The sequence below is a fragment of the Anolis carolinensis genome, chromosome 1 (genome assembly GCF_035594765.1).
Source record: "Anolis carolinensis isolate JA03-04 chromosome 1, rAnoCar3.1.pri, whole genome shotgun sequence".
Taxonomy (NCBI): domain Eukaryota; kingdom Metazoa; phylum Chordata; class Lepidosauria; order Squamata; family Dactyloidae; genus Anolis; species Anolis carolinensis.
In genome coordinates this window covers 308814172-308838660 of record NC_085841.1, presented here as the reverse complement: position 1 = coordinate 308838660, position 24489 = coordinate 308814172, and the positions used below count along the sequence as shown (strand labels likewise).

Here is a 24489-nt window from a genome sequence, read left to right as displayed (position 1 = left end):
TAACACATCAATTTAATAAATTAAACACACATAATAATTTAAAACTATGTGGAGGTGTCATAAAAATCTTGCAGTTTTGGGTGGGTCTATGGCCTGAAATGGAAGCTCCTATTTGTGTTGGAATGGACATAGATGGAATTCATTCAATGTGTTCTAGTAACTCTCCTCCAAGATCAATGCTCCTATCTTTTATAATATTTTCCTCTTTAAAAATCCTTTCATGTTGTACTCTAGTCTAAAGAAAGCTCAAAATTTCCACTCAGCAGATTCAGTACCAAAACAAAATATGAGAGGTTACTTTATCTGTCAGAGGAAAGGAAGTAGCAGTTGCTAAAACAAGATTCCTCCATATGCTATACATGTGATCTGTTGGCACACTTGCACACATTTGTTCAGAATCACAGTGCAAATGCACATATCTCCACAAAGCCTCAATTCAGTAACCTGAACTCAAGAGCACTTTTATTCCACATCCAGTTCAAAAGGTAGAAGACCAACAGCAACATATTCAGGGCAATGCATGTACATATTCTGACAATTTACCCTTTTGAAAAAGACCAAAATTACATATTAGGAAAATATGCAATAAAGACCCTATAACTCAACTTTATGAATTAAATCACAGAAATTACTGCCTGAAAACAAATTTGGCCTGCTGGGAAGTAGCAAAGGAAGAGTAGAGTTAAATTGTTATTCTGTGTGTAGAGCAAGGAACATCCAACCTCCTGATAGCTCATGTACTTATCTACATAGAATTTCTTCCCAGTTAAAGGTTTAGATCGATCACTGATATATTTCCATGCTAGGCATGAAGGGGAGCAGGAGGGGAAATAGCAGAGGAAGGCAGAAGTTTTAGAAAGTTATGGCAAGATTAAATCTTCTGGAGTTGAAACTTCTTGTTGGCATCAGAGTATGTACTTCCCTTATCTAATTTTTTCAAATTTCCAATTCAAGCTCACTAGACAACAGAGAAACACAAAGCAACATCTCATGTTTGCAGCAAAATTCCAGTTAAAAATGATACATTGTTTCTAAATCTTTTGCCAAGATGATCATATTATTATGTTCCATATCAAAATCAATGAGGATGTCCAAATGATTTAAAAATGACATAAACATCATAGACTACTTGGATTGTGCACCAAAACTTGATTACATCTGTAGTCCATCTTCAAGAAACACAGTTTCTGAGAATTATGCTGAAGGCCTCCTTAGAAATAAACACTAGGTACTGAACATTTCTTCTCTACTCTAACACCAGTATCTCTGAGGTATTTATGCAAAGATTAAAACAGTTAACAATAAAACATTATTAACTAAACCTTATTTATTAGATTTAAATGGTCTAAGTCTATAAGCTATCAACATGGAATTGTTAATGATCCATATCTAGGTTATTTTAATAAATTGTCCTAGTGCAAACATAATATTGTTTATGATACTTCACACCATAAGCCATTCCCTTTTCTCCTTGATAAATATGAATACATGTTCTCTTATATTTTTGGAACTAAACCTTGTTTTCATGAAGTCTATGCCAGCATCTTTGTTAACCATGTTAAGTTCAAATCAGAATTTATGAATTTACCTGTAAGCATGATTAGAAAATTGTTCTAGTTTACTGTAGACAGCTCTAGATTTGGCAATGCAAAATCTCTTCTCAGTGAAGAAAATGAAGAGGAAAAATCCAAAATTTGACATTTTTAACACAAATCCAAATCAGTATCAAATTGGTCTTTGAAAGTTCATTCAATAGAACTGTACATGCATAGTGAGCACTGTTGCCAGATATAGCCAGAAAAGTATATATGTTAACAGTAAATTATACAAGTTGCATTACCAATTCCCACAACAGTTATATCTGCTCTTCATAAATTTTGTAAGTGGTATTATAGTAAAGGATTCTAACAGCTGTGCTGTATTCTAGATGAATCAAGCCCTTCCCTATGAAAGATGACATACTACCTAGTTTTTGCATATTATGGAGAAAAAAGAAAAAATGCTGACTGGGATAATCAATAGGCATCCTCAGGAAAGTAACATCATTGGTAAGACCAAAGATAGGAGATGCTTATAGTGGATGGTAGTACACAAAGGCCATGAATGCTCTATGGACCTATAAAGAGTGGCCAAAAACATCAAAAAGCCATGGGTGTCCTATTAGAGTGAATGACTTCAATATCCAACCAACACACCACACTAAACATATCCATCCCCATATGATCTTGGAAAATAAGAAAGATCAGGTCTGTTTAGTACATGGATGGGAATCCCAGGGCAAGGAAAGAATCCTGCCAAAAACACAGAACTGCTGCCAGTCAGAATTGACAAAATTGACCTTGAGGGATTGACTCAGAATAAGGTAGCTTCCTTTTCTCTATTATTCCAATATTCACAAAATAAAGGCAACAGACAGCTGTATTCAGTTCTGGGTTATCTTAGTCGAGGATTAGAAAAGTCTAACCAAAGGGGGGGATTAATAGGCCAACAACATACTTAAAAGACAAAAGGCAGCAACACCAAATAAATAAATAAATAAATAAATAAATAAATAAATAAATAAATGCATACATACATACATACATACATACATACAGTAATTAAATGAAGCTGGCCTGAATTTGAAATGTGTCAGTAAATACATCGTAAAGAAGAGATCTCTTTACCTTAAAGAAACAAGCTGTCTGCATTTGCTTTACTACAGTTATTAATCTACAAGACAATTCAGATTGTGAAAACAAATTCTGTTTTACTCTTTGTATTTTATAATTTTGAAAGTCAAAATTACATCTATATCCCTACATTACAACTTTGGTGATTTTGACTATCAATCCTAATACCAATAAGCACTATTTAGCAAATGATGTCAAATTAATATCAAGGTCTTCTTGCCTAGTGAAAACTAAGAGGCCAAACTGGATAAGTTTTTGGTACCAAATTTGGCAGGAGAAAAAAGAAGACCCTTCTCTTGAAAAATAACCCAAGTAAATACAGAAGCCTTTGCTATAAATAGTACAGGAAAGAAGTTAGAGATAAACTAAACCAAAGAGCACCATAAATATGTTGAACACAGAACAGTGTTAACCTTATGCTCTGTTACAGTTATTAAATGATTTAATATAAGACAAACTAAAGGTAAAATGGTGCCCTAGGGAACCCGCCATATAAGATTCTGCACACATTGTGTTAAGAAACATATTTTCACATTGTATTCAGCATGTTAAGACATGATAAAAGTAGTAATACCACGATATTTACAAAATGGAAAGGAAACCAGTAAGTGTATTAATATTAAATGATCTCACAATATCCCATAACATAAGATGCACCAAAATATACAAGACTACTATATAACAGTGCTAACTTCATATTCAGAAAACTGCAATTCATTACAAGTCAATAAAAACAAAGCATTTTCAAAGTGCAATTAAAATGATAGGATATCTTGTATCTAGATCTGTGATTACTTACCAACACTTCCCTGTTCATGCTCTTCCCCTTCAGCAAACATACTCTGACTTGGTAAGCTATTCCTAGAGCGAGTGACTGATTCTAGATGAGAAGCCCTTCCCAACAGAGATAGCTCATCAAGCACCTCTCCCTCTTTGGCCTCTAAATCAGATTTAGAAGTTGTTAGCTGTTTTATGGTATCTGGCATCATTAGATTTGGATCATTCAAACAAGCTACAGTACTACTGTCCAGACTTAATACCCTGATACGACTCTTGGCACTATTTGTGTTGGAAGTCCGTCGTGTTGAATGCTTTTTGCTATTTGCCTCACAGCTCAAGTGCATTTTGTAAGAGTTTTCCAAGTCTGTGCCCTTTTCTTTTGCAATATATTTGGTCTTTAGGGCATTGTATTTTCCCTCAGGAGACTGGCAAGAATGGGAGGTGGTGCTGGAAGAGCTATCACTGCTGAACTGGTGGGCTGACTGCATACTTGAAGTCCTGCTCAAGTCACTTTGATCACTTGAGTCCTCCTCATGGCAAAAAACTGCACTGTGTGGTTTGGTACCAGATACACCTCGGAAGGAAATATACTCCTTGTGTCGGCTGGTGTCAAAACTACTAGCTCGTTTTTTCCCTGTCCGTCTTCTGCTGGCCTTGTGAGCTGAAGCTGTTCGATGAATTAAACTACATGATTTCGGACGTACATCCCCCTCCTTCTGCTTTCCAACTGTCTCCTTAGAAGTCCTTGAATCCACTAGGGAAGATTTCTCTTTCTGCTCGTCTTTTTTCTCAACAGGTTTTCCAGGAAGCTGGTCTGCCTGTGTTGACAGTTCATTTGCATGAGGATTTTTGTTTGCCTCTTCTGAAATGGAAGTGCTAAGGGATCTCTGATTGTGCATCTCCTGTAATGCATTCAATGCTCCTTCCACCTGCATGCAACTGGTAGCATTCATTTCTACAGTTCTTTCACTGCTAGTCCTTTTGTCAGTCGCAAAACTACAATCATCAGAATCAACAGAGTAGTTCTTTTTCTTGCTGCTTGTCTTCTCTTCTTTGGGTGACTCTTCATGTTCAGACAATACACTCTCTATGTGCGTGGAGCTTGTCTGCTCGCTTTTGTAACTGCTGACGGTACTGATTGTATCACGATCAGTCCCACTACAATAGCTCTCTGTTGAGCCGCTACTTCGAGTACTCAAGCTTCTGAGACTATCCACACTTTTGTCAGCTTGTAACGATTTACTCTTGCTGCTTTTGGCCAGCAATTGTGGGCTGCTACACTTTAGAATATCTTCCAGCTGAAAGACACCAGAAATACAGGAGTTTTCAGCTAAAGATTCTTTGGATCCCAATCGGGGCTTAGAAGCTTCCAACTCACTGACTGTATCCAGTCCTCGTCTTTGCTGATAGATGGGAAACTCATTTAGTGAAGCATCTGGAAAAGCAACAGCTGAACTTGAAGTCCTTGGCACCCCTCGTGGCCTGTGGTCTTTTCTATAGGAGTGTGAATGCAGGGGCACAAGAGAAGCCACTTCAGTGTCACACGCGTTAGACAAAGACTGGTCTATGTGGTGGTTATTAGAGAGACACACTTTGTCACTGCAGTCCCGTGGCAATTCCTGTGCAGATGCCAACGATGGCTGAATGGACACAAAGGAATCGATGGAAACCAGGTGGAAAGTCTTCCGATCAGCTGCCAAATCTGGTTTAAAAAAATTTAAAGAACATTTATTTGATTTTACATTAATATATTCTATTTGATCACATTAAGTAGCTGCTTTGAAGCAATTTTTATTATAGATACCTTCTTTATTTAACATGCACAATCAACAACTTCTCTAATGGCCTCTATTATATTATACACAGACATAACTTTCTTGGTTACACAACATATGCATTACCACAAATAAGAGAAATTAAGACAACTGTTACATGGAACTAAAATTAATACAGCTGATAAAGGCTTGTTCAAGCATTATATTCAAGAACTTTAGATCTGCTACTAGTCTTGGGCTTCCTTCACTTACTGTAAGTTTTTTTTTTTTGCATATTTGAACACAGTAATTCCCTGACCATTTTATCTGTAAATACCTGTTCAAGAAAACAGAACATAGCTCAGTTCATGTATTATACATTTCAGTGTAGTTAGGGACATGCAATCTCTATGATTGATATAAGGTAGAGTTTTTTCCTGAAACGTCTTCCTTCATACTAAATCAAGTACTTTTTTCTTTGTGGCCAAAGAAAGAGCTTTAATGTCTTCCGCTCTTCACAAACAGAGACATCTGAAGGTTTTGACTGACAAAAAGTCAGTGAAAAACTAGGCTTAAACAAAAAAAATGAAGGCAGTAGAGAGAAAAGAACTTCAGACAGAATGCAATAGAAATCTTCACACTAAGAAAGAAAACAATTTTGGGGTTAAATAAGATTTTTTAAAAATGGTGTGGGGCAAAAGGGCATGCCACATGTATGTGTGTATAGAGGGAGAGGGGAGAGGGAGAGGGAGGGAGAAAGCCAGCCAATTATCGAGGTATTAACATCTGAATAGATATTTCTCACACAAGTATTTCAAAACTCATAGAGTTTACAGGAAACTTAATTTAGTGAACAAGTATAAAGATGGATTCCTTATCTGCAACTGCAGTTGAGTGGTAATCTGTGAATTCAATCAAATGGGTTTCCTTTGTCTGCACAGGTCATCTTTTGGAAACTTCTAGAACTTTTATGCAAGTATTTGGCAACTGTCCCTCTTTTCCTGGTCCATGTGACCAGCCTGATTCTCACTCAAACCTTCAGTTCCCTGGACACTGTAAGCAAGGAGCTAGGGAGAGCAGGATACAGTGTAAGGAGAAAGGGTAGGTGTTGGAAGAGTTCTTGGATTACTACTCAAAGAACTACTGTCACAAGTAAGCAACCTCCCCTTCTTCTTCATGCTCTCTGTAACTCACACAAATGACAGACTAGGAAGCTGCTCATAATAGGTGGTTAGAGTTCGTGTTACACAAAAAAATAGCAAAGCTCTCCAAAAGGCAACATCAGCCCCTGGTATATAGTGGATGGTGAAGGCCAAAGGCTGTGATCATATAACTGCTCTACAAATGTTCTCCTATGACATGTCTTTCAGAAAGGCAGGTGAGAAAGTGTCAACTCTGGTAGAATGGTTGAAAACATGTTCTAAAAGAATCTTGCTCTGGGAACTCCTAGGCCATGTAAATGGTGGGAGCAATTCATTCAGAGAAATGCTGAATTGAAACTAGTAGACTTTTTGTGAGAAGAATAGCAGAATAAGGGTCTATGAGGCTTGTGAAGAGTAGCAGTCCTATCAACCTCAAGGTATGCTTAAGATTTGAGATAGGATTCTGTATGAATGCAGAAAAAACAATGTCCTGGGTTAGATTAAAAGTCAATAGCACTATGGATAATGTTTTATCTCAGCACCACTTTATCCTGGTAAATATTTCGATATGTAGGGCACACAACTATCTTGCTCTCCTAGCAAATGTTATTGCAACCAAAAAGGCAGATTTCCAGGTGAACAGATAAGTGTCACAAAACAACTCAGAAAAACAACACATATTACAGACTACATTCCACCTGATGAAGACTCTCTTGAATTGAAACTAGTTGTGAATTTGAAGTCTACCATTTCATAGTAAGGAAATAAGAACAATTATTATATAAGAGAAGAGGAGTCAATTCATGAATTTGGAATCTACTATTTCTTAGTAAAGAAATAAGAACAATTTTGTGTATGAGAAGAGAAGTCAATTCACCTTTCAAGAGAAAATATTCATTTTACTGTGAATGTAATAGTTCTATGTTTTAGTGTATAGCAATGACTTTATTTGTTTTTGTATTCATATTGTTGTGAATGAGTCTTCTGAGGCTGTGAGTGATAAATGTAGGATCAGGAGGGGAAGGAAGAATCCTCGCGAGGAGGGCTCGTTGGAAGATTTACATAGGAAGAGAGTCAGGGAGATAGATGAGGAATCATTAGATGAGGATTCATTTGGGGAGTTGGAAGGGAATCCTGAGGTGGAAATGACTGTTGAGGACCCGGTGGTGGCGGAAGGGGTTGGCATTGACTGGGCATAGGCTCCGGAGGATCTTGGGGAGGAAACTGGCCCCATGGATGCTGAGGACGCAGGAGAGGCTTGGGTTTCTTCAGAAGCAGACCCCACATGGTTTGCCTGGAGGAATGAGGACGATTCCGCAGGTGTGGACAGGGTTGGGCATGGGCAGAGTGATTTTGATTCTGATGAGGAACTTGGGACGCCTGATCCTACGGCGTTAGCTGTCTGGAGCTCGGATTCTTATGAGGAGCTTGGGACACCTGATCCTAAGGCGTTGGTTGTTTGGACGCCCAAGGAAACCTAAATAAATTGGGGGTTTTTTGGCCATTGTTCCTTGCGTGTGGCAAGGTGTTGTTGGGCGCCATTGGGTTTCCTGTATTTGACTCCGAAGACTGGCTTGGGACTTTGCAACCGATGTAAGTTTGATCCGGGTTATTCTACGACGGAGGGCTGGAACTGTGTGGGTTTTCTGTTTTGACTGCATTGTTATTACTATTTTGCATTAGCTGCTGCTCGCCTCCGTTGTCTTGGCTCTTTGTGTTATCCCTCAATGTGGACCTCGCTGTGATGACTTCACCCTTTGGACCTTGGACCGGAACTCGACTTGGCATATCTCTTCGCTCTTAAACGCGGCTTGGCATCATTCCCATGTTCGTGGCTGACTTCTATTGCTGACCACTGGCTTCACTTTTGACTCCGATGCTGTTCTCCCATCCTGACTCTGGACCGGTTTGACTTTGCTACAACGTTTCGTTTCCCCTGACATCTGGCTTGGCTTTTGACTCCGCAGCGGCTCGTCGCCATTGCCTCAGCGCTTTCCAACATTGTTCGTCCGCGTCGCTCTTGGCGAAGAACTTTAGCCCGGTTTGGGCTTTCTCTTTAGTTTTGGGCTTTTTGCTGTACTTTTGGGTTTTGGGGAGGTTTTGTGCCTTTGGGAATTCTTGCCCTGGTTTGTTTTGCTGTTTTGACTTTGCCTTGCAATTTTGAGCTGTTTTCAAGCACTTTGGTTTTAATCCGGATTATATCCCCAGATAATCCGGATTATATTCCGGTTAGCGTTTTTGAGGTTTCTTGCTCTGAACTGTTTAATCACACTGAAGTTAAAGTGTTGTGAGCTCTCTGGACTTTGTGCTGAGCTTTTTTGAGTTTTTTTTGAATAAACTATATTTATCTTACTGGCTGGCGTCTGACCTTTGACACATATAGACGCAATGCACTATATATTTATTTATTTATTTCCAGAATTTATACCCCGCCCTTCTCACCCGGGGGGACTCAGGGCGGCTTACAACAGTTGGCAACATTTAATGCCAAGAACATAATAATAAAACGAAAACAGTACATATAATCAATTAAAACTATAAAAATACATCATTAAAATACATTATAAAAATTAAAATATATGTAAATTAGATCCATTTGTCTAAAAATCTCATGCTTCAGCCTTCAATCGGACCATGTCGACGTTATCATATTACTCGTTAAAAGCTTGTGCACACAGCCATGTTTTCACAGCCTTTCCGAAACCCAGAAGAGTTGGGGCTTGTCGAGTATTTGTGGGGAGGGTGTTCCACGGCCGGGGAGCCACCACCGAGAAGGCCCTGTCCCTCGTTCCCACCAGCCGCGCCTGCGAGGCAGGTGGGACCGAGAGCAGGGCCTCTCCAGATGATCTTAGGGATCTAGATGGCTCATATGAGGAGATACGTTTGGATAAGTAAATTGGGCCAGAACTGTTTAGGGCTTTATAGGTCAAGACCAGCACTTTGAATTGGGCTTGGTAGCATATTGGCAGCCAGTGGAGCTGGCTTAGCAGGGGGGTGGTATGCTCCCTGTATGCCGCCCCAGTTATTAATCTGGCTGCCGCCCATTGTACTAGTTGGAGCTTCCGGGCCATCTTCAAAGGCAACCCCACGTAGAGAGCGTTGCAGTAGTCCAAACGAGCTGTAACCAGAGCGTGGACCACCGTGGCCAAGTCAGACCTCCCAAGGAACGGGCGCAGCTGGCGCACAAGTCTCAGTTGCGCGAATGCTCCCCTGGCCACCGCCAAGACCTGGGGCTCCAGGCTCAGCGATGAGTCCAGGAGAACCCCCAGACTGCGAACCTGTGTCTTCAGGGGGAGTGCGACCCCGTCCAACACAGGCTGTAACCCTATTCCCTGTTCAACCTTACGACTGACCAGGAGGACCTCTGTCTTGTCTGGATTCAATTTCAATTTGTTGGCCCTCATCCAGTCCGACACAGCGGCCAGACACCAGTTCAGGACCTGAACAGCCTCCTTAGTGACAGGTGGGAAGGAGTGACAGAGCTGGACATCATCTGCGTACAGATGACACCGAACCCCGAAACTCCGGATGATCTCTCCCATATTTAATGATATTTTTAAAATCTGTATTACTGTTAAAGTGGATACTTGTCTTTGTAGGATAAAATTACTGCCAGGTAGCACTCGATGAAGAGTGATACAGATCTGTATTGGACAACGAGAGAGGAAACTTCAGCATGTGGATAACAGGAGATATCCCTTGAAACAACAGCAATGAAAGGAATTTCTCCCACTTGTATACAAGAACATTGTATAGGCCTATGCAAAGGAGCTATAACTGAGTCGGAAAATCAAAAATATAGTCAAAAGGAAGAAACAGCTCATCAACAGTTCGTTCGACATTGCTGTGGTGGTGGACAAAAAGGAACTGAAATGTCTGAGAAGGAATCAAGCTGATGATATGGACCACAGGAGGAGGGGCTGCTGCCAAAGGGTTTATATAACAGCTCTAAAAAGTTCCAAATGAAGCACTGCTTACTTACAGCAAACCCATTGTGTGAGCCACAGGTATCATGAAGAGTATAAAGGAAGATATACCGTATCTAGAAGTTGACCAAGAAATCACTATCACTGAAAGAACTGTAGTGCTGTAGATTCACATTTCTGTTTTGAAATATATATACACTACCTCAAATGGGCACCTGAGCATATCTGGGTGTGGTGGGGAATTTACAATAATTGTATTGAAAACTATACACACAGTTCAACATGTCTATGGAGTAGTATTATATTCTGAAATATACTGAGAAATGTAGACATTATTGGGATCTGTGTATGTTTATAATATTGTGTTTAAGAGATTTAACAAAATAATCAGAGGATAAAAGGTATGAAGGGAGATCTTTTAACACTGTATATCAAAGGTCAACTACAGGTGTGTCCTCCAAAACTGGCCACACAGACTAAAGTAGACCCAGACAGAGAGATTCTCACACTGCACTTGGGAAATTATCCCACTTGAATAAAAGTAATGTATTATACATAAAAAACCCTAAACTAATTGGAGCTGCCCAAAGACTGGCTTAAAGATGATTTTGCCTTTGATTGAACAAAAAATACCAAATACAGAAGGAAGCTGAAATTCTATCCATGCTTAACAAGACCATCAACTTGATGGTCAAACCTACACCTTATGGGAGAGAAGGGCTCGTCACATCTTACCAACCCTGCAACCCTTTCTCCAGAAAGAACTGTGTATGATTGGTAATATAAGACAATGACAGTCTGGCAACTTCAAGGTGAGAAAGTTCGATAGGAATTGTCACTTATGTCTTCTACGTATTATTATATTTGTGCATGAATTAAACACTAAAAACAGCATTTCAAGTGAGATGTTCCCTTTTGAATCAAGTGCAGATTCCTGGGAGGACAAGATAAAAAAGGCCATAGTAAAGGTAAAGGTTTCCCCTGATATTAAGTCCAGTTGTGTCCCACTCTGGCGGTTGGGGGCCATCTCCATTTCTAAGCCGAAGAGCCGGCGTTGTAGACACTCCTAGGTCATGCGCCCAGCATGACTGCATGGAGTGCCGTTCCCATAAAAAAGGCCATAGGTATATGCAATTTTGCCTTTGTTCAGAATGACGATTTTCTTGTGAAGAGGCAAAATGGTTGAGTGTAACAAAGAAAAGAGGCACACATCAATTTATATATAAAAATAATGTTTATAACAATATATATCCTCTATAGATTAATCCATGGAAAAAAACCCTTCTAACAGCAGTTGACAACCACATGTTCCACCTGCACAACTGTGGCAGACCACACTACTCTTTTGGGGGATGAAATTTACAACTGGGAATGACTTTCAGTTACCATTTCAATATGGAGGAAGGGAATTTATTTATTTATTTATTTATTTATTTATTTATTTACAGCATTTATATTCTGCCCTTCTCACCCTGAAGGGGACTCAGGGTGGATCACATTGCACACATAAAGGCAAACATTCAATGCCATAACATAGAACAGAGACAGAGACAAGACGCAGGCACGAGCTGGCCTTGATCTCATGACCTCTTGGTCAGAGTGATTTGTTGCAGCTGGCTTGCTTTCCAGCCTGCGCCACAGCCCGGGAATGCAAGGGATTTTGAGAAGGTTGTGAAATATTTTAACTCAATCCACTGCATCCAGCCTGGAGATAAACTTTGAAGAGCACTTTTCACCCTGCAGGGGAGGACAGACTCTTGAGAACTGTTTAAAGCTGTTTAAAACTGTTTTTGGTCTAAAATTATTTAGCTGCTTGTTTTCCCTTTATTTTATTAGTTTTATACTTGTTTATTTATGCAATGCTTTGGATACTAAATGAATAAATTACATCTTATTCAGATTTTGGGGGCAAAATGACAATTTGTAAGCCACTCCAAGAACCTTTGTGGCTGAAGAACAGGATATAAATGAATGAATAAATAAATAAATAAATAAGTGGTGTTGTGAACATTTTGGGAATAGTGCTACTTTCTTTTGAGAATTCCCATAAAGTTTCGGTCAAAACCTAAACTTCTCAGACATTCATATGTTATTTTATTGACATATAGGCTACCACTTTCAAGACTTTTAATTAATTAGGACTTCCCAAAATAATAATAATAATAAAACGGGAGTTTAATCATAATGATCACTTTAGACTTGCTTATAAGATAAACATGTAATACATCCTTTAAACTACTGATTAATGAAACACTGGTATAACTATGCAAAAAGCAGTCTTGGTCTTACAGCTGTTTTCGTGTATTTCCCCCAAAATGGAATCTCAATGATTGCAATAGAGACAGCTTGCACAAGATATAATATGACTCACCCTGCTCTTCACTTCCATCTTTACAAAGACTAGAACTCTGGCCCAGACTCAGGCTGATATCATCAGACGTCTTTGCAGTGTCTGTATCACCTGCACATTAACAGAAAGAGATTATTTTTCAGAGTACTATTCTAAAAGCTTAGTAAGAGAGTTTTTAAAAAGAAGCTTCTTTTTCAGAGGCTTTGTTAGCTGCACTGCCACTTAATAATAATAATAACAACAACAACAACAACAACAACAACAACAACAACAACAACTTTGTGTCCCACCCCATATCTCCAAAGGGACTCGGGCCAGCTTACACTTACAATTTAAAAAATGAAAACAGTGAAAAGAAACCTGAGTAGACACCAAAGGAGGGACAATTCATTGTAGAGTAGCAAACCAACAACAGTGCTAGAACCCTTTGAACGGCTGCACCTCATCGAAAACATTCTTTACCACATAACTCATTTCATAAATAGAGAGTAATCTAAGTATCCAAGGCACAAAACAAGAGAAATCCTGCCAAAGTGTGAGTATGGGATTCCATGCACACAGGATCAGTCCTTGGATGAGTTGCACAGCCAACCCCACCCACTCACCCCGGATGGCAATTCTTATTGTCTCTTTCCATTCCCCATGCTGAGACATTTTCTGGGTGCCACATGGGTCTTGTTGAGTCAGTTGTAACCTGCAATGACGTCAGTCAGGCTGCCATAGCAAAGGCGGGGGGAAAGAATTACCCAGTCCTCTTTTCCAATTGCCCCTAACACTGCAAGCGATAACCACCTGGCAAAACCCATTAATGTCCAGAAACTTCCGTCACAAGGAGAATGGGAGGGGATGGTAAATGCCATCCTGTTCCCAGGCCTGCATAGCCATGTAAACAGTTGCAGCTGGTTCTGTCTGGAAACCAGTCCAACTGTTTACACGGGCCCAAAGTTGCAGGTTGCTCTGAATTCTGGGGCAGGATTCAGAGCAACCCACAACTTGGTTAATGCGGTCAAGGCCACATTAAGATAGTCTTGCTCTGTATTACACCAAATTACCTCTGTGGATAGTTTGGCAGCTATGGAGCTAGTTCCGGAGACCTTCACATTAAGTGGTCAGTGCAGATGTGCTCAGGGACACCATAAGTTGAAGTTAGTTCAATGGCAAATAATAAAAAGTAATGAATTGTATACTGACACTAATGGTAAAAGGGAAAAGTTCCTTGATATTCAAAGTGACTGATGAGGTTCTATGAAGATGAGTTCAAGAAAAAAATCTTACCTTTAATGGTAGCTGCTGTTCCTCGACGAGATAAACCAGATCCAATCTGAAATGGGGATCAACATATAAACTTCCAAATAAACAGAAGAGTTTTTTTAACCTCCCTAAACGAAGGAGATTGGCAAAACCACAGTACTCATTTCTCCTTTATTGGTAATTTGGTAGCATGGTAAGAATAAGACTCTTTTTAAAAGGAGAGTAATAAATATTGTTGGTGCTTATTTTCACATTCAAAAAACCAATCACATATACATTTTAGAAGGGGAAAAAAGAAAAGATAATGTACACATTTTCACTTGACTTCAGTACTCAAAAATAACAGCATATATGAAAATACCTATGATTTAAAATGTAATTCTTTTCACTAGAAATACAAAATAAAGAACTTCTGATAATTATTTCTTTCACATACATGCCAAAACATTTAGTATATTTACATTTTATTATTTTATTTATAACTTGTCTCTCTCTCTAAACTGAAACTCAAGGCAGACTCAGATTCTTTGTACTACTGTCAAAATTTAAAGTGCATTGTGCATTTTAATAAATTAAAGCAGCAACAAAAATGCTTACTGTACTGCAGGAAAGGCTTCAATACATTACTTTAATAAAACAGTTTATCATATCGTAGACACTTGCAATTTTTCAGTAATCAAGAGTCATCTAAAATTTTCTTTAAAAACCCAGTAGACCCAGCAACAAAACTATTCTAAAAAATGAAACTGCTCTCAGCTGCTCTCATTGAAAGAAAGAAAGAAAGAAAGAAAGAAAGAAAGAAAGAAAGAAAGAAAGAAAGAATTAGAAATGAAGATAAACCCCTAAAATACTTTACTTTTGGGGAACTTTAGAATGATTGTAACCAGGAAAGAACGAGCATGATGGTACAGAAGCAAACATATTAATTCTTACCTGGTTGTTCAGGTCTAGGCCCGCAAAGGAATTTCTTGAACTGCAACCAACTGGTGGAGTGGCTTCTCGAACAAATTCTGACATCTCAATCCCCCCACCAGGATCGCTAAAACATGATAAATGTAAACATTCTAGGTGTTATTCTAGTTACCTGTGTCAAATTAATAAAACTGTACACTTGAAAATTACTTCACCCAAAATGATCAGCTCTGAGAATATTGAAATTTTTACAACTGCAGAGGTATTTATTGATCAAAGTGTTAAAACTGCAGCTAATAATTTGCTCAGCTCTTTGCATGCAAGATGAGGAAATACTGCTGGTTTTCTTCTAAAACGCTTTCCACAAACATGTAAAGCAGGATATTGGATAGATAGATCTTAATTCTTTCTCTCAAGAATGGAGGAATATGATACTTGTAATTATTATCAAATTTGTAATAGGTAAAATAGTCGCTAAGTTAAGTTGGGTTCATACATAGGGAGCATTAATATTAATACTACTTTTTAAAATTCACAAAATAATACAGATTAGGATTTAAAATACTTTCTAAATAGGAGCAGGAGGGCAGCGGAGATATATATATGGGACTTGCTTCTAAAGCAACCAGTAATGTAGCTATTTAGGATGAGTACCGAATATACAATTCAACTACAAAGTTCCGGCTCTTCCTTCAAATACACTTAATCTGCAACTGTGGAGATGCCAGCTACCTGAGACTAGAGATTGCCAAACCATATGACAAAGACTATGTGCTTGACCATCAGCTAATTAGTTAGGGGCTGGAGGAAGTACATCAGACTTTTCAGAAATGACTAGATGAGACAACCCCCACACACCCCCAAACCTTCTGTTGTATGAGAAGGATTGCCAGCTTGGCCATCAGCTAACCAGCTGATTGGATACAGAAAGACATTTCTTTCTGTGGAAGAAAGAAAAATGTTCCTCATTATTCTAAGCCATCTCTTGCTACTATTTTTACTCCCACTCTTCAAACCCTAGCCTATGCTGAAAGTCTCAGAAAGGATGCTTTCAAGACAGATCAAAATGCATAAAAATGGGCAATTCTGTTATACTAATAGAGAGGTACTGACACATTTACATTAATTCAGAGAGAAAGATACTTTGCACAATGCAATCTAGTGTAACATATGATGGCATCAGTTGTTTTCTAGCAAAAAAAATAGCTTGAATTGAAGAACAATGCTTAAAGATTAAAATATGTAGGAGGGATTCTTAAGAACACAATTTCTCTCCAGAAGTCCATTTGGCAGTGCATGGGACAGGATTTCTCTGGTGTTGTACTCAGATTGTTAAAAGCATACCCAAGAGTGTGGAGAGATGTGTTTTTTAATTGGTTTTTTTTAACTGTTCTAAATTTTATAGATTCCTGGCTTGAAAGGTGTTGTTGTTTGAAAATGATTTTGCATGAATTATTTTGATAATTTTATTCTTCCGTTTGTTTTCAACTGTATGCTTTGCTACCTGAAGTGCTTTTTCATTTTATAAGACAAAAAGAAATGTAATAAATGTTTCCTATAACTCCCCCAACAAGACCATGCATTTAAGTCTTATTTCACAATAGTAAATATTAATCTACAGATTTGATCAATCCATTAGGTGCCAAAATGTAAATACTGAAGATCACTTACCTAGGTCCATTGCTGTCCTTTCTCCTAGCAGGAGAATGATCTATTTCTGTTTTTGCACCCCTGTCGATGTGTTCACTGGCATTCCTCTCCACAATCTCACCTTCATCAAGTGCTCTGTGCAGACGATAGTTTACCATCTTCAGAGCAATGAAAAGAGCTGCTATCACTGGGCAGTAGATTGCTACTATCACCATGGAAGAAGGAAGAGCCTTTTTGAAGAAGAAAAAAGAATGTAAGTGAATAATAATTCCAACAGAAAAAAACGTATAATTGATTTTTAGATTTGCATAAGAAAATCTACAGCAATTTATACTGGCATATGATTCTTCTATTCACCCAAAACATGCCTTATTTTGGACAATACATAGTACTTCTAGGTTATATTTCATTATGCAATCACTACGTCTTATTTATAGGACTTTACAGTAGGTATAACTGTTGCATTGAATGCATGTCCTTCCCATGTTATTGATCAAAGGAAAATACCTGTAGAGGTATAGAGAATCTCCAAGCTGTCCTGTGACAGATACACTAAAATTCTCCTATATGAAAGTACCCTTGGGAGAACACAATCCAGGACATGCTTTATGAATGCCTACTTGTTCAGTGCACTCTCAATTTTTCATATAAATCAAGGCCCTTATCTAAAACATCACTGAGATTGAAGCTATGCTACTTTCTCTGCTCCATACAGAGAACAAATGGTTTAGGTTGAAGAACTGTTGGTACTGTTCCATTATCCAGGTGGGGACCACAAGGGGGTGCTAGACAGAGAAAGACAGTCCATTTTACGGGGAAGAAGGTTGAAGGAGCGAAACCATTTCCCCTGTTTTCCTGTTATTCCCCACACACATGACGCCACTGTGGAAACAAGCCTCGTTTTTGACATGGGAAGAGGGAGGGAATAACCAGCAAAAATGAGGGAAATGGTTTTCATCCCCCCACCCCAATAAAATGGTCTATCCTTCTCTGTCTAGCCCCCCTTTTGGAGTCCGCCCGGATAATAGAACAGTACCAATTTGTCTTTCCTTCGAAGTCAGGAAGAGAATTCATGCCACAGCCAATATATTTTAGCTATGATTCTAAAAGCCAAAATCTAATTCTAATAGAACCAGATTCTTCCAAAGGTAATATCTGTTTTATCAAATGATGGCAATAAAGAAAGCATTTCAGAAAAGAGGTCACAAAGTTACCAAAGCTCTGTATAAAGGAATTAGACAAGGACCAGTGCCTTGCCTGATATTTTCCTCAAATTCTATAAGAAGGGTTACATATTGATGGAGTAGGGGTGGGTACAGAAATACCACCCTCATTTATTTATATTTATATATAGTGAGATATAGTGGACGGATTTGAATTTCTCTTTCTCTTTCCACTGTACCTCACTAGTCCAGGGAGGGAGGGGAGTAAGCAACTTCCTCCATGCCAGTTGAGTTGAAAGGCAAGGCAAAGGGGAAAAAGCAAAACCTGGAAAAGGTACTCTGGGAGAAAGCAAAAAATAATTTCCACCAGTTCTGCAAGGACTAAGTCTGGGATGAGAGAATGGCAGGTTACTGGGGAAACAAAAGCTGCTTGTTCTCTATTACTGAGAACAGATATCACTGGAGCATCACAGAGCTAGAATAAAAACAACCTCTGAGGGATATGTATCAGCTCTGGTGACTAGCAGGATACAAAACAGCTGGTAACATGACCTTTCAGTCACTGAAACAAGGCCCTCTGGAACTAAAGATTTAAATGAAAGAAAAACAGCAAAAATTAGCCCCTTTTCAACACAGATAAATCTGATCAGAGAATGCCAGTAGCAACTCCTACACACTAAATGTCATTAACCAGAAGATGTTTCCCCTGCAGAAAAAAATGCCAATGACTAGCACAGAGTTGTTGAAGTTGTAGACGCAATGGAGTTTGTGCATGTATTTTGCAATGGTTGCACATGTGCTTACATAATTCTTCTTCTCAGGCATAGAAAACAGTATAAATATACAGCATTGATCTGTGATTCATGGTACCTATATGAAATATGAAGTCCCTAGGTTGATTATATCTGTATATATACTATACTACAGACGCTTGAACTTCTTCCATCATTTAGTCAACAGAACAGTACCTGGTAATTGCTACCTCATCCCCATCGCTGGTAGACAAATCCAGGTTGCAAACTAGGCCTGCTTTTAAATATTACAATATACTGTTTCATTCAAGCACTAGCATGCAGCAGCTTGATGAGAGGAAATGGCCACAAATCTTTTTAGTCGTCTTTTGAAAAATGGAAAGTGTGTGGTAATACACACATTAAACAAAAGTGGACTTTGAATACTTAGTGTTAAAAATAGAACATACCCTCTCCATTCATTTAATATCAATTAATAATGCAAACATTGTTTACAGGAGTGTTTTATAATGGAAACATTTTACATAATCCATTTAACTGAATCTCTGCCACTGTTGTTTCCAGAGCAATTAGTTTTGTTGCCAGATCTTTTTACTCCAAGTTGTTGACTCCATTACAGATAAAGGTAGACATGGGGATAAGTGCATAATTATTTAGATAGATATGTAATACAGGATCTTTGAAAGCTTTGTTGAAATTCATATAGAACTGCCTTAAAGGATTTGAAATTCAAATACTCATAGTTAGGATCAAATTAACCTTCCTATGCTGTAAGACAATGTTGTTATTGACTCTCTAATTCTATTCCATCAACTCCAATGTCCCTGTCCATTGAAGATGAAAGGAATTTGTAGTGCAGAAACATCGGAAGGGCCACTTTCCCTGTTTGTTCTAATCATCTGTTCTCCACATACCTCTTTCATGACAGGTAACATAGTGCTCCAAGTAAGTAGCAAAAAGATTTCATTCTCCAAAGAAAGCTCTTTGCTAACATCACTATCATATAGATGCAAGCCAAAAATTGATATCTTTTTAATGCATTGGGGGGGGGGGCATTATGACAAATTTTAACTGATCTCATCAAGCAAGGTTTTGCCTATTTTAAAGTTTTATCTGCTTGTATCTTTCATTTTTCATTTTACTATGCTCTGCCAAAATCTATACTGTGCAAGCAGCAATAGGGTTTTCCCACCTTCTTTTTCATATTGCTGCCTCTTACATTTAAATCTTGCAAAGCAGAATTTGAAGGCATGAGATGGAAAAAGGGAATTATCTCTCCCCACCCCTCCCCAGCATCCCAATAATAGAACTTCCACTCTTGGATGGAGGGATTAACTGAATATTAGCTCTGGTTTTACACAGCTCACATCATGCAATTTAGTATGATAGTAGTATGTAAGTGTTCTAAAGAAAGAGTTACCATATTTAGCAAAGATTCCAGACTATAAAGACCTAAAATACATCCTAAAAATCCTGTTATGCTATTCAAATGCTGTTCTGCATGATGTGTAAGTAAACCAGGCCTCTTCAACCTGGGCCCCTCCAGGTGTTTTGAACTTCATTTCCCAGAATTCCTGACCATTTAATAAGCTATGCATGATTCCGTTTGGCAATACCAGATTCGGGAAAATTCATTAATCCGGCTGTCGGACCTCTGAAAACAGATTTGGGGAGGACAGCTGAAGGCTCAGCCGATACAGATCATTAGCAGCCTTCACAACTTTGTTCCTCCAACAGCACAAATATTTAAAGTCTACTTCACAAGAACCACTCAACCAAATTTCCTGTATGAAATACTGCAACACTTCTTCTTGCGCAACTAAACAGTTCAATTAGGTTTCAGTGCACACCTTTTCTAGGCTGCATCAGGACCATCAAAATCCAGTGCAGCGTAACAGTTAAATACAGGGGATTTCTATAACATTTATGTAGGTCAGTCTGGTGACTCATGCACACAGAAATCCACAGACCTGGGAATCATTACAGTATTTAAGAAAATGTTTTAAACTTAAAAATTGATAAAAGCCATTGAATAGACAATATTCAAGCATTCATTAGTGAATCAAATATTGCACATCATTTATAAATATCAGACTCCTTGCAAAGATCTGAGCTAACATTAATAATTGCTATTCGAGTGAATACATTCTATAGAAACTCAAATGAGGATTTTATTTACTGTTGTAACTGGCCTTTGCAAGTTTGCATATTAACACTATTATGTAGCTTTGTATTTCCTTTGCAGACTATATTTAACTTGCCATGTTAACCCTTCAAAGCATTTCATGTAGTCAAGCTATTAATAGTTCTTTAAAAGTAATTTGTATTCAGGAAAAAACAAAATAAAACACACAATTTTTAAACATACATATACAACTTAAAATTACATAGCCACATACTATCTACAGACTTTCCACTTTCTATCTGATAGTTATTATCAGGTTAGTCTACTCAATTTACATTTTTTTTCATATCAGGAGCAACTAGAGAAACTGCACATCGCTTATCATTATGGTTCAATGCACACTTTCCATTCCCAATCCCTCAACTATGAATATGAGACTAAACTATAGGATCATGTGCTTCAAAACTGAATTTTTAAAATTTAAATCAAATTTCAAAATTATTTAAAGAAGAGTGAAAGTCAAAGATATTCTTATTAGGACCAATTAAATAAATCCTAATTAGATTCCATGACTATGCTAATAGTAGCTAATGGAGATGGGAAATAATCTAATGAAACCTATTCTGAAGATTCTATTCTATGATCACTTTTGTATCCTGCCTTTCCCCCCAAAACCAAATGACAAACACATTTTTAAACACTTGCTCTTTCTAAGTGCAGAAAGAGATCAAGGGAACGGGCAGAGAACTGGGGTACATGGGGTAGCTCAGAATGTGGAAGTAATATCTGGATCTAAATACAGGGGATCCCATTTCTGACTAATTTAAAATTAATTTAAATACAACTGTGCCTACTGAAATACAGTAGAGTCTCACTAATCCAAGCCTCGCTTATCCAAGCCTCTGGATAATCCAAGCCATTTTTGTAGTCAATGTTTCCAAAATATCGTGATATTTTAGTGCTAAATTCGTAAATACAGTAATTACAACATAACATTACTGCGTATTGAACTACTTTTTCTGTCAAATTTGTTGTATAACATGAAGTTTTGGTGCTTAATTTGTAAAACCATAACCTAATTTGATGTTTAATAGGCTTTTCCTTGATCAGTCCTTATAATCCAAGCTATTCGCTTATCCAAGCTTCTGCCGGCCCGTTTAGCTTGGATAAGTGAGACTCTACTGTATTATGATTAAATATACACTTCCTCGCTAGTATTTAAACTATAGTTTAGATAATTTAAAATGAGTCCTTAAGAGAAACAATTTAAACAATGATATAAATCAAGTCAACCTTGTTTTGTACCTACATCTAACATTTCTTCCTAAGTTGAATGCTTACTATTAACCCCAACCAGGTGAACAATCTTTACACCTTCCATAATCATGAATAATACTGACCAGGGCTGCCATCGCTGAAGATTTCAAATCAGGGTTTAAAGTCCATCAAAAAATTCGAACTAACATGAAATTCTTTGGGATTAGCCATTTTATTCCAAAAAAAAAATAAAAAAAATTAAAGAGGGGGAGTATAAAATCACAAGAAGTGAGCACTTGTAACCAGATTTCTATGTTTTTCACTTAGCGCACATAATATGGTGCCAAGTCTCTGGCAAGCATAACAAATGCCAAGTCTATCTCATAACCCTGAGGTTAAAGAAAGACAGGTTAATCTTGGTAGTCTTGCTTTGATCTCTGTCCTGTTTCTACCTGCAGGGCTGGAGGTTGTGCACTGCTGCATAATCAAAAACCCTAGAACACCTCAGCAAGACAGGGTAACACTAGAAATACTCCATCTCTTTGCCTACTGTAATGCATGAAAGGGTGATCAAGGGCTTTATGGGTTACTGTCTAGTAACAGTACTTCGAGCATCAATAAGAACAGCTTAGGTAGCATGCTTACCATATGCCTTTAACACAGGGGAGGCTTCCTTGGCTTACCTTCTGCAGAAAATGAGCCAAGCCAGAAAAGAAACTGATGGCTAAGCTAAGCATGGTGATTCTGAATACAGTACAGTCTCATTTATCCAACATAAATGGGCCGGCAGAATGTTGGATAAGCGAATATGTTGGATAATAAGGAGGCATTAAGGAAAAGCCTATTAAACATCAAATTAGGTTATGATTTTACAAATTAAGCACCAAAACATCACGTTAGACAACAAATTTGGCAGAAAAAGTAGTTCAATATGCAGTAATGCCATGTAGTAATTACTGTATTTATGAATTTAGCACCAAAATATCACGATATATTGAAAACATTGACTACCAAAATGTGTTGGATAATGCAGAATGTTGGATAAGCGAGTGTTGGATAAGTGAGACTCTACTGTATTTACTACAGGAATATAGGACTACATATATTTTTTCCTTGGATGCTCACTTATGGGACAGGAAACCTAGCAAGACACCAGTCAAAGAAAAGCATATCACTTTATACTGCAGCAGCAATTAAGAGTCTTGATTATTACCTTTAATGTATAGCTTGATGTATTGCTTTTGCAAGAAAAATATGAAATTATTCTGCATGATAACTGAAGGTGAACTCTGGCTTCAGGCACATAATACACTATTTCAGTGCTTTCCCTAAAGAGATTATGGATTTAAACCAGCAAAGATTATTTGATAGCAACACTTGTTATTTCTCAAAATTTGTATTCTGCATTATTTACATTCTGTGCTATGTACAATGTGTTAGAGTAGTTTTCCAAAGTGTGTGTGGTGACAAAAAAACCTAACAAGAAAGGACATAAATCTTAGAAATGTATATTATTATCTTACACAATATATAGACACACATACATATATAATATAAATTGAAGTATGTTGTGTTCCTATACATGTTGTCATTGCAATTTATGTATGTGTCCATATCTTTTATAAGGTGTTGGTTTAACCTCCAGTTTTCTAGTAAAACTGTATTAGTGTGTCACAAAACAGTGCATGCCCCAACAATATGTCACCAACATGGTAAGTTTACAAACTTTGTATTAGAAAATAACCTGCACAAATTACAGCATTTGAGAGTGGACACACAAGTAAGCATATTGGTACTTCTACAAGGGACCAAAGTATCCTAAAGGCATCAGATCCCATCTGATCTTAGAAGCTAAGTAGGGTCAGCTCAGTATTTGAGTGGGAGACCAGAAACAAATACCAGTAGGCTATACTTCAGAAGAAGAAACTAGTAAAACCACCTCTGAGTAGTCTTGCCTAAGAAAAGCCTATGAAGTTTATGGGGTTGCCATAAGTCAACATATGGTAGACAGCACACATATACACAAGTTACCTGCCAGCCCTGAACATGCTGTAGAAAGCAATTCTTTGGTGAACAAGACTTCACAGCTAATTATATTACAGTACTAACAAAAGCACTGAGATTTACACTGACATTCATCAACCCCTCACACAGAAGAAAGCTTGGCTTTAAAAATCACATTTTAAAATTTTATCTCTTTATCATGCTAACCATTTACTATTCTGAGTTTAGAATTCCCTGTATCATAATCTATTTTCTTGCTTAGAAATACGACAGTTCCCCCCCCCCCCCACCCCACAAAGCACCACTACCTTGCTTGATTGGATCTAGCTTGTGTGCTCCCCACCCCAAAGCACCATTGTGATAAAAACAAAACTGCAATATCCAGTTGCCTCAATATTTCTAGAGACCTATGTACTCAAATGCATCTACACCTTCACTTACGCAGATGAACCTGTCTAATGTTCCTTGGTGTGTTCATTAAAAAAACCTAGTGGTGCAGAACCAAAACTGACAAGTTTAAAAAAAAAAGTCTAGGTATTCTGTTGCCAAGATGTCTAGGATCAAAATTTTGTATTAAGTAGTTCCCATGGTGAGAACCTAAGTACTGAATTTTCACTCCCAATACAAAAACAAAAATGTTTTTGTTTCCTCTGAAAAAGAACTGGTTGGTACTTTGAACTAGTTAGGATTGTGCTTTGCCTTTTGCCTTCCTCTAGAGCAGTAGTTCTCAAAGTATGCACCGCAGAACCCT

At 38.0% G+C, this 24489-nt stretch overlaps 1 protein-coding gene across 4 annotated transcripts in view; it reads right to left on the bottom strand.

Annotated features, from left to right (window-relative positions):
* pcnx1 (pecanex 1) overlaps positions 1-24489 on the bottom strand; it is a 125888-nt gene that overhangs the window by 83984 nt on the left and 17415 nt on the right. For all 4 annotated transcript variants that reach the window (XM_062968083.1, XM_062968085.1, XM_062968084.1 and 1 more), the window contains exons 2-6: positions 16459-16667; positions 14809-14914; positions 13900-13945; positions 12646-12735; positions 3472-5154 (exon numbers count right to left, since the gene is read on the bottom strand). In XM_062968083.1, coding sequence (XP_062824153.1) covers positions 3472-5154; positions 12646-12735; positions 13900-13945; positions 14809-14914; positions 16459-16667 — 2134 coding nt within the window. The remainder of the gene's footprint in view (positions 1-3471; positions 5155-12645; positions 12736-13899; positions 13946-14808; positions 14915-16458; positions 16668-24489) is intronic.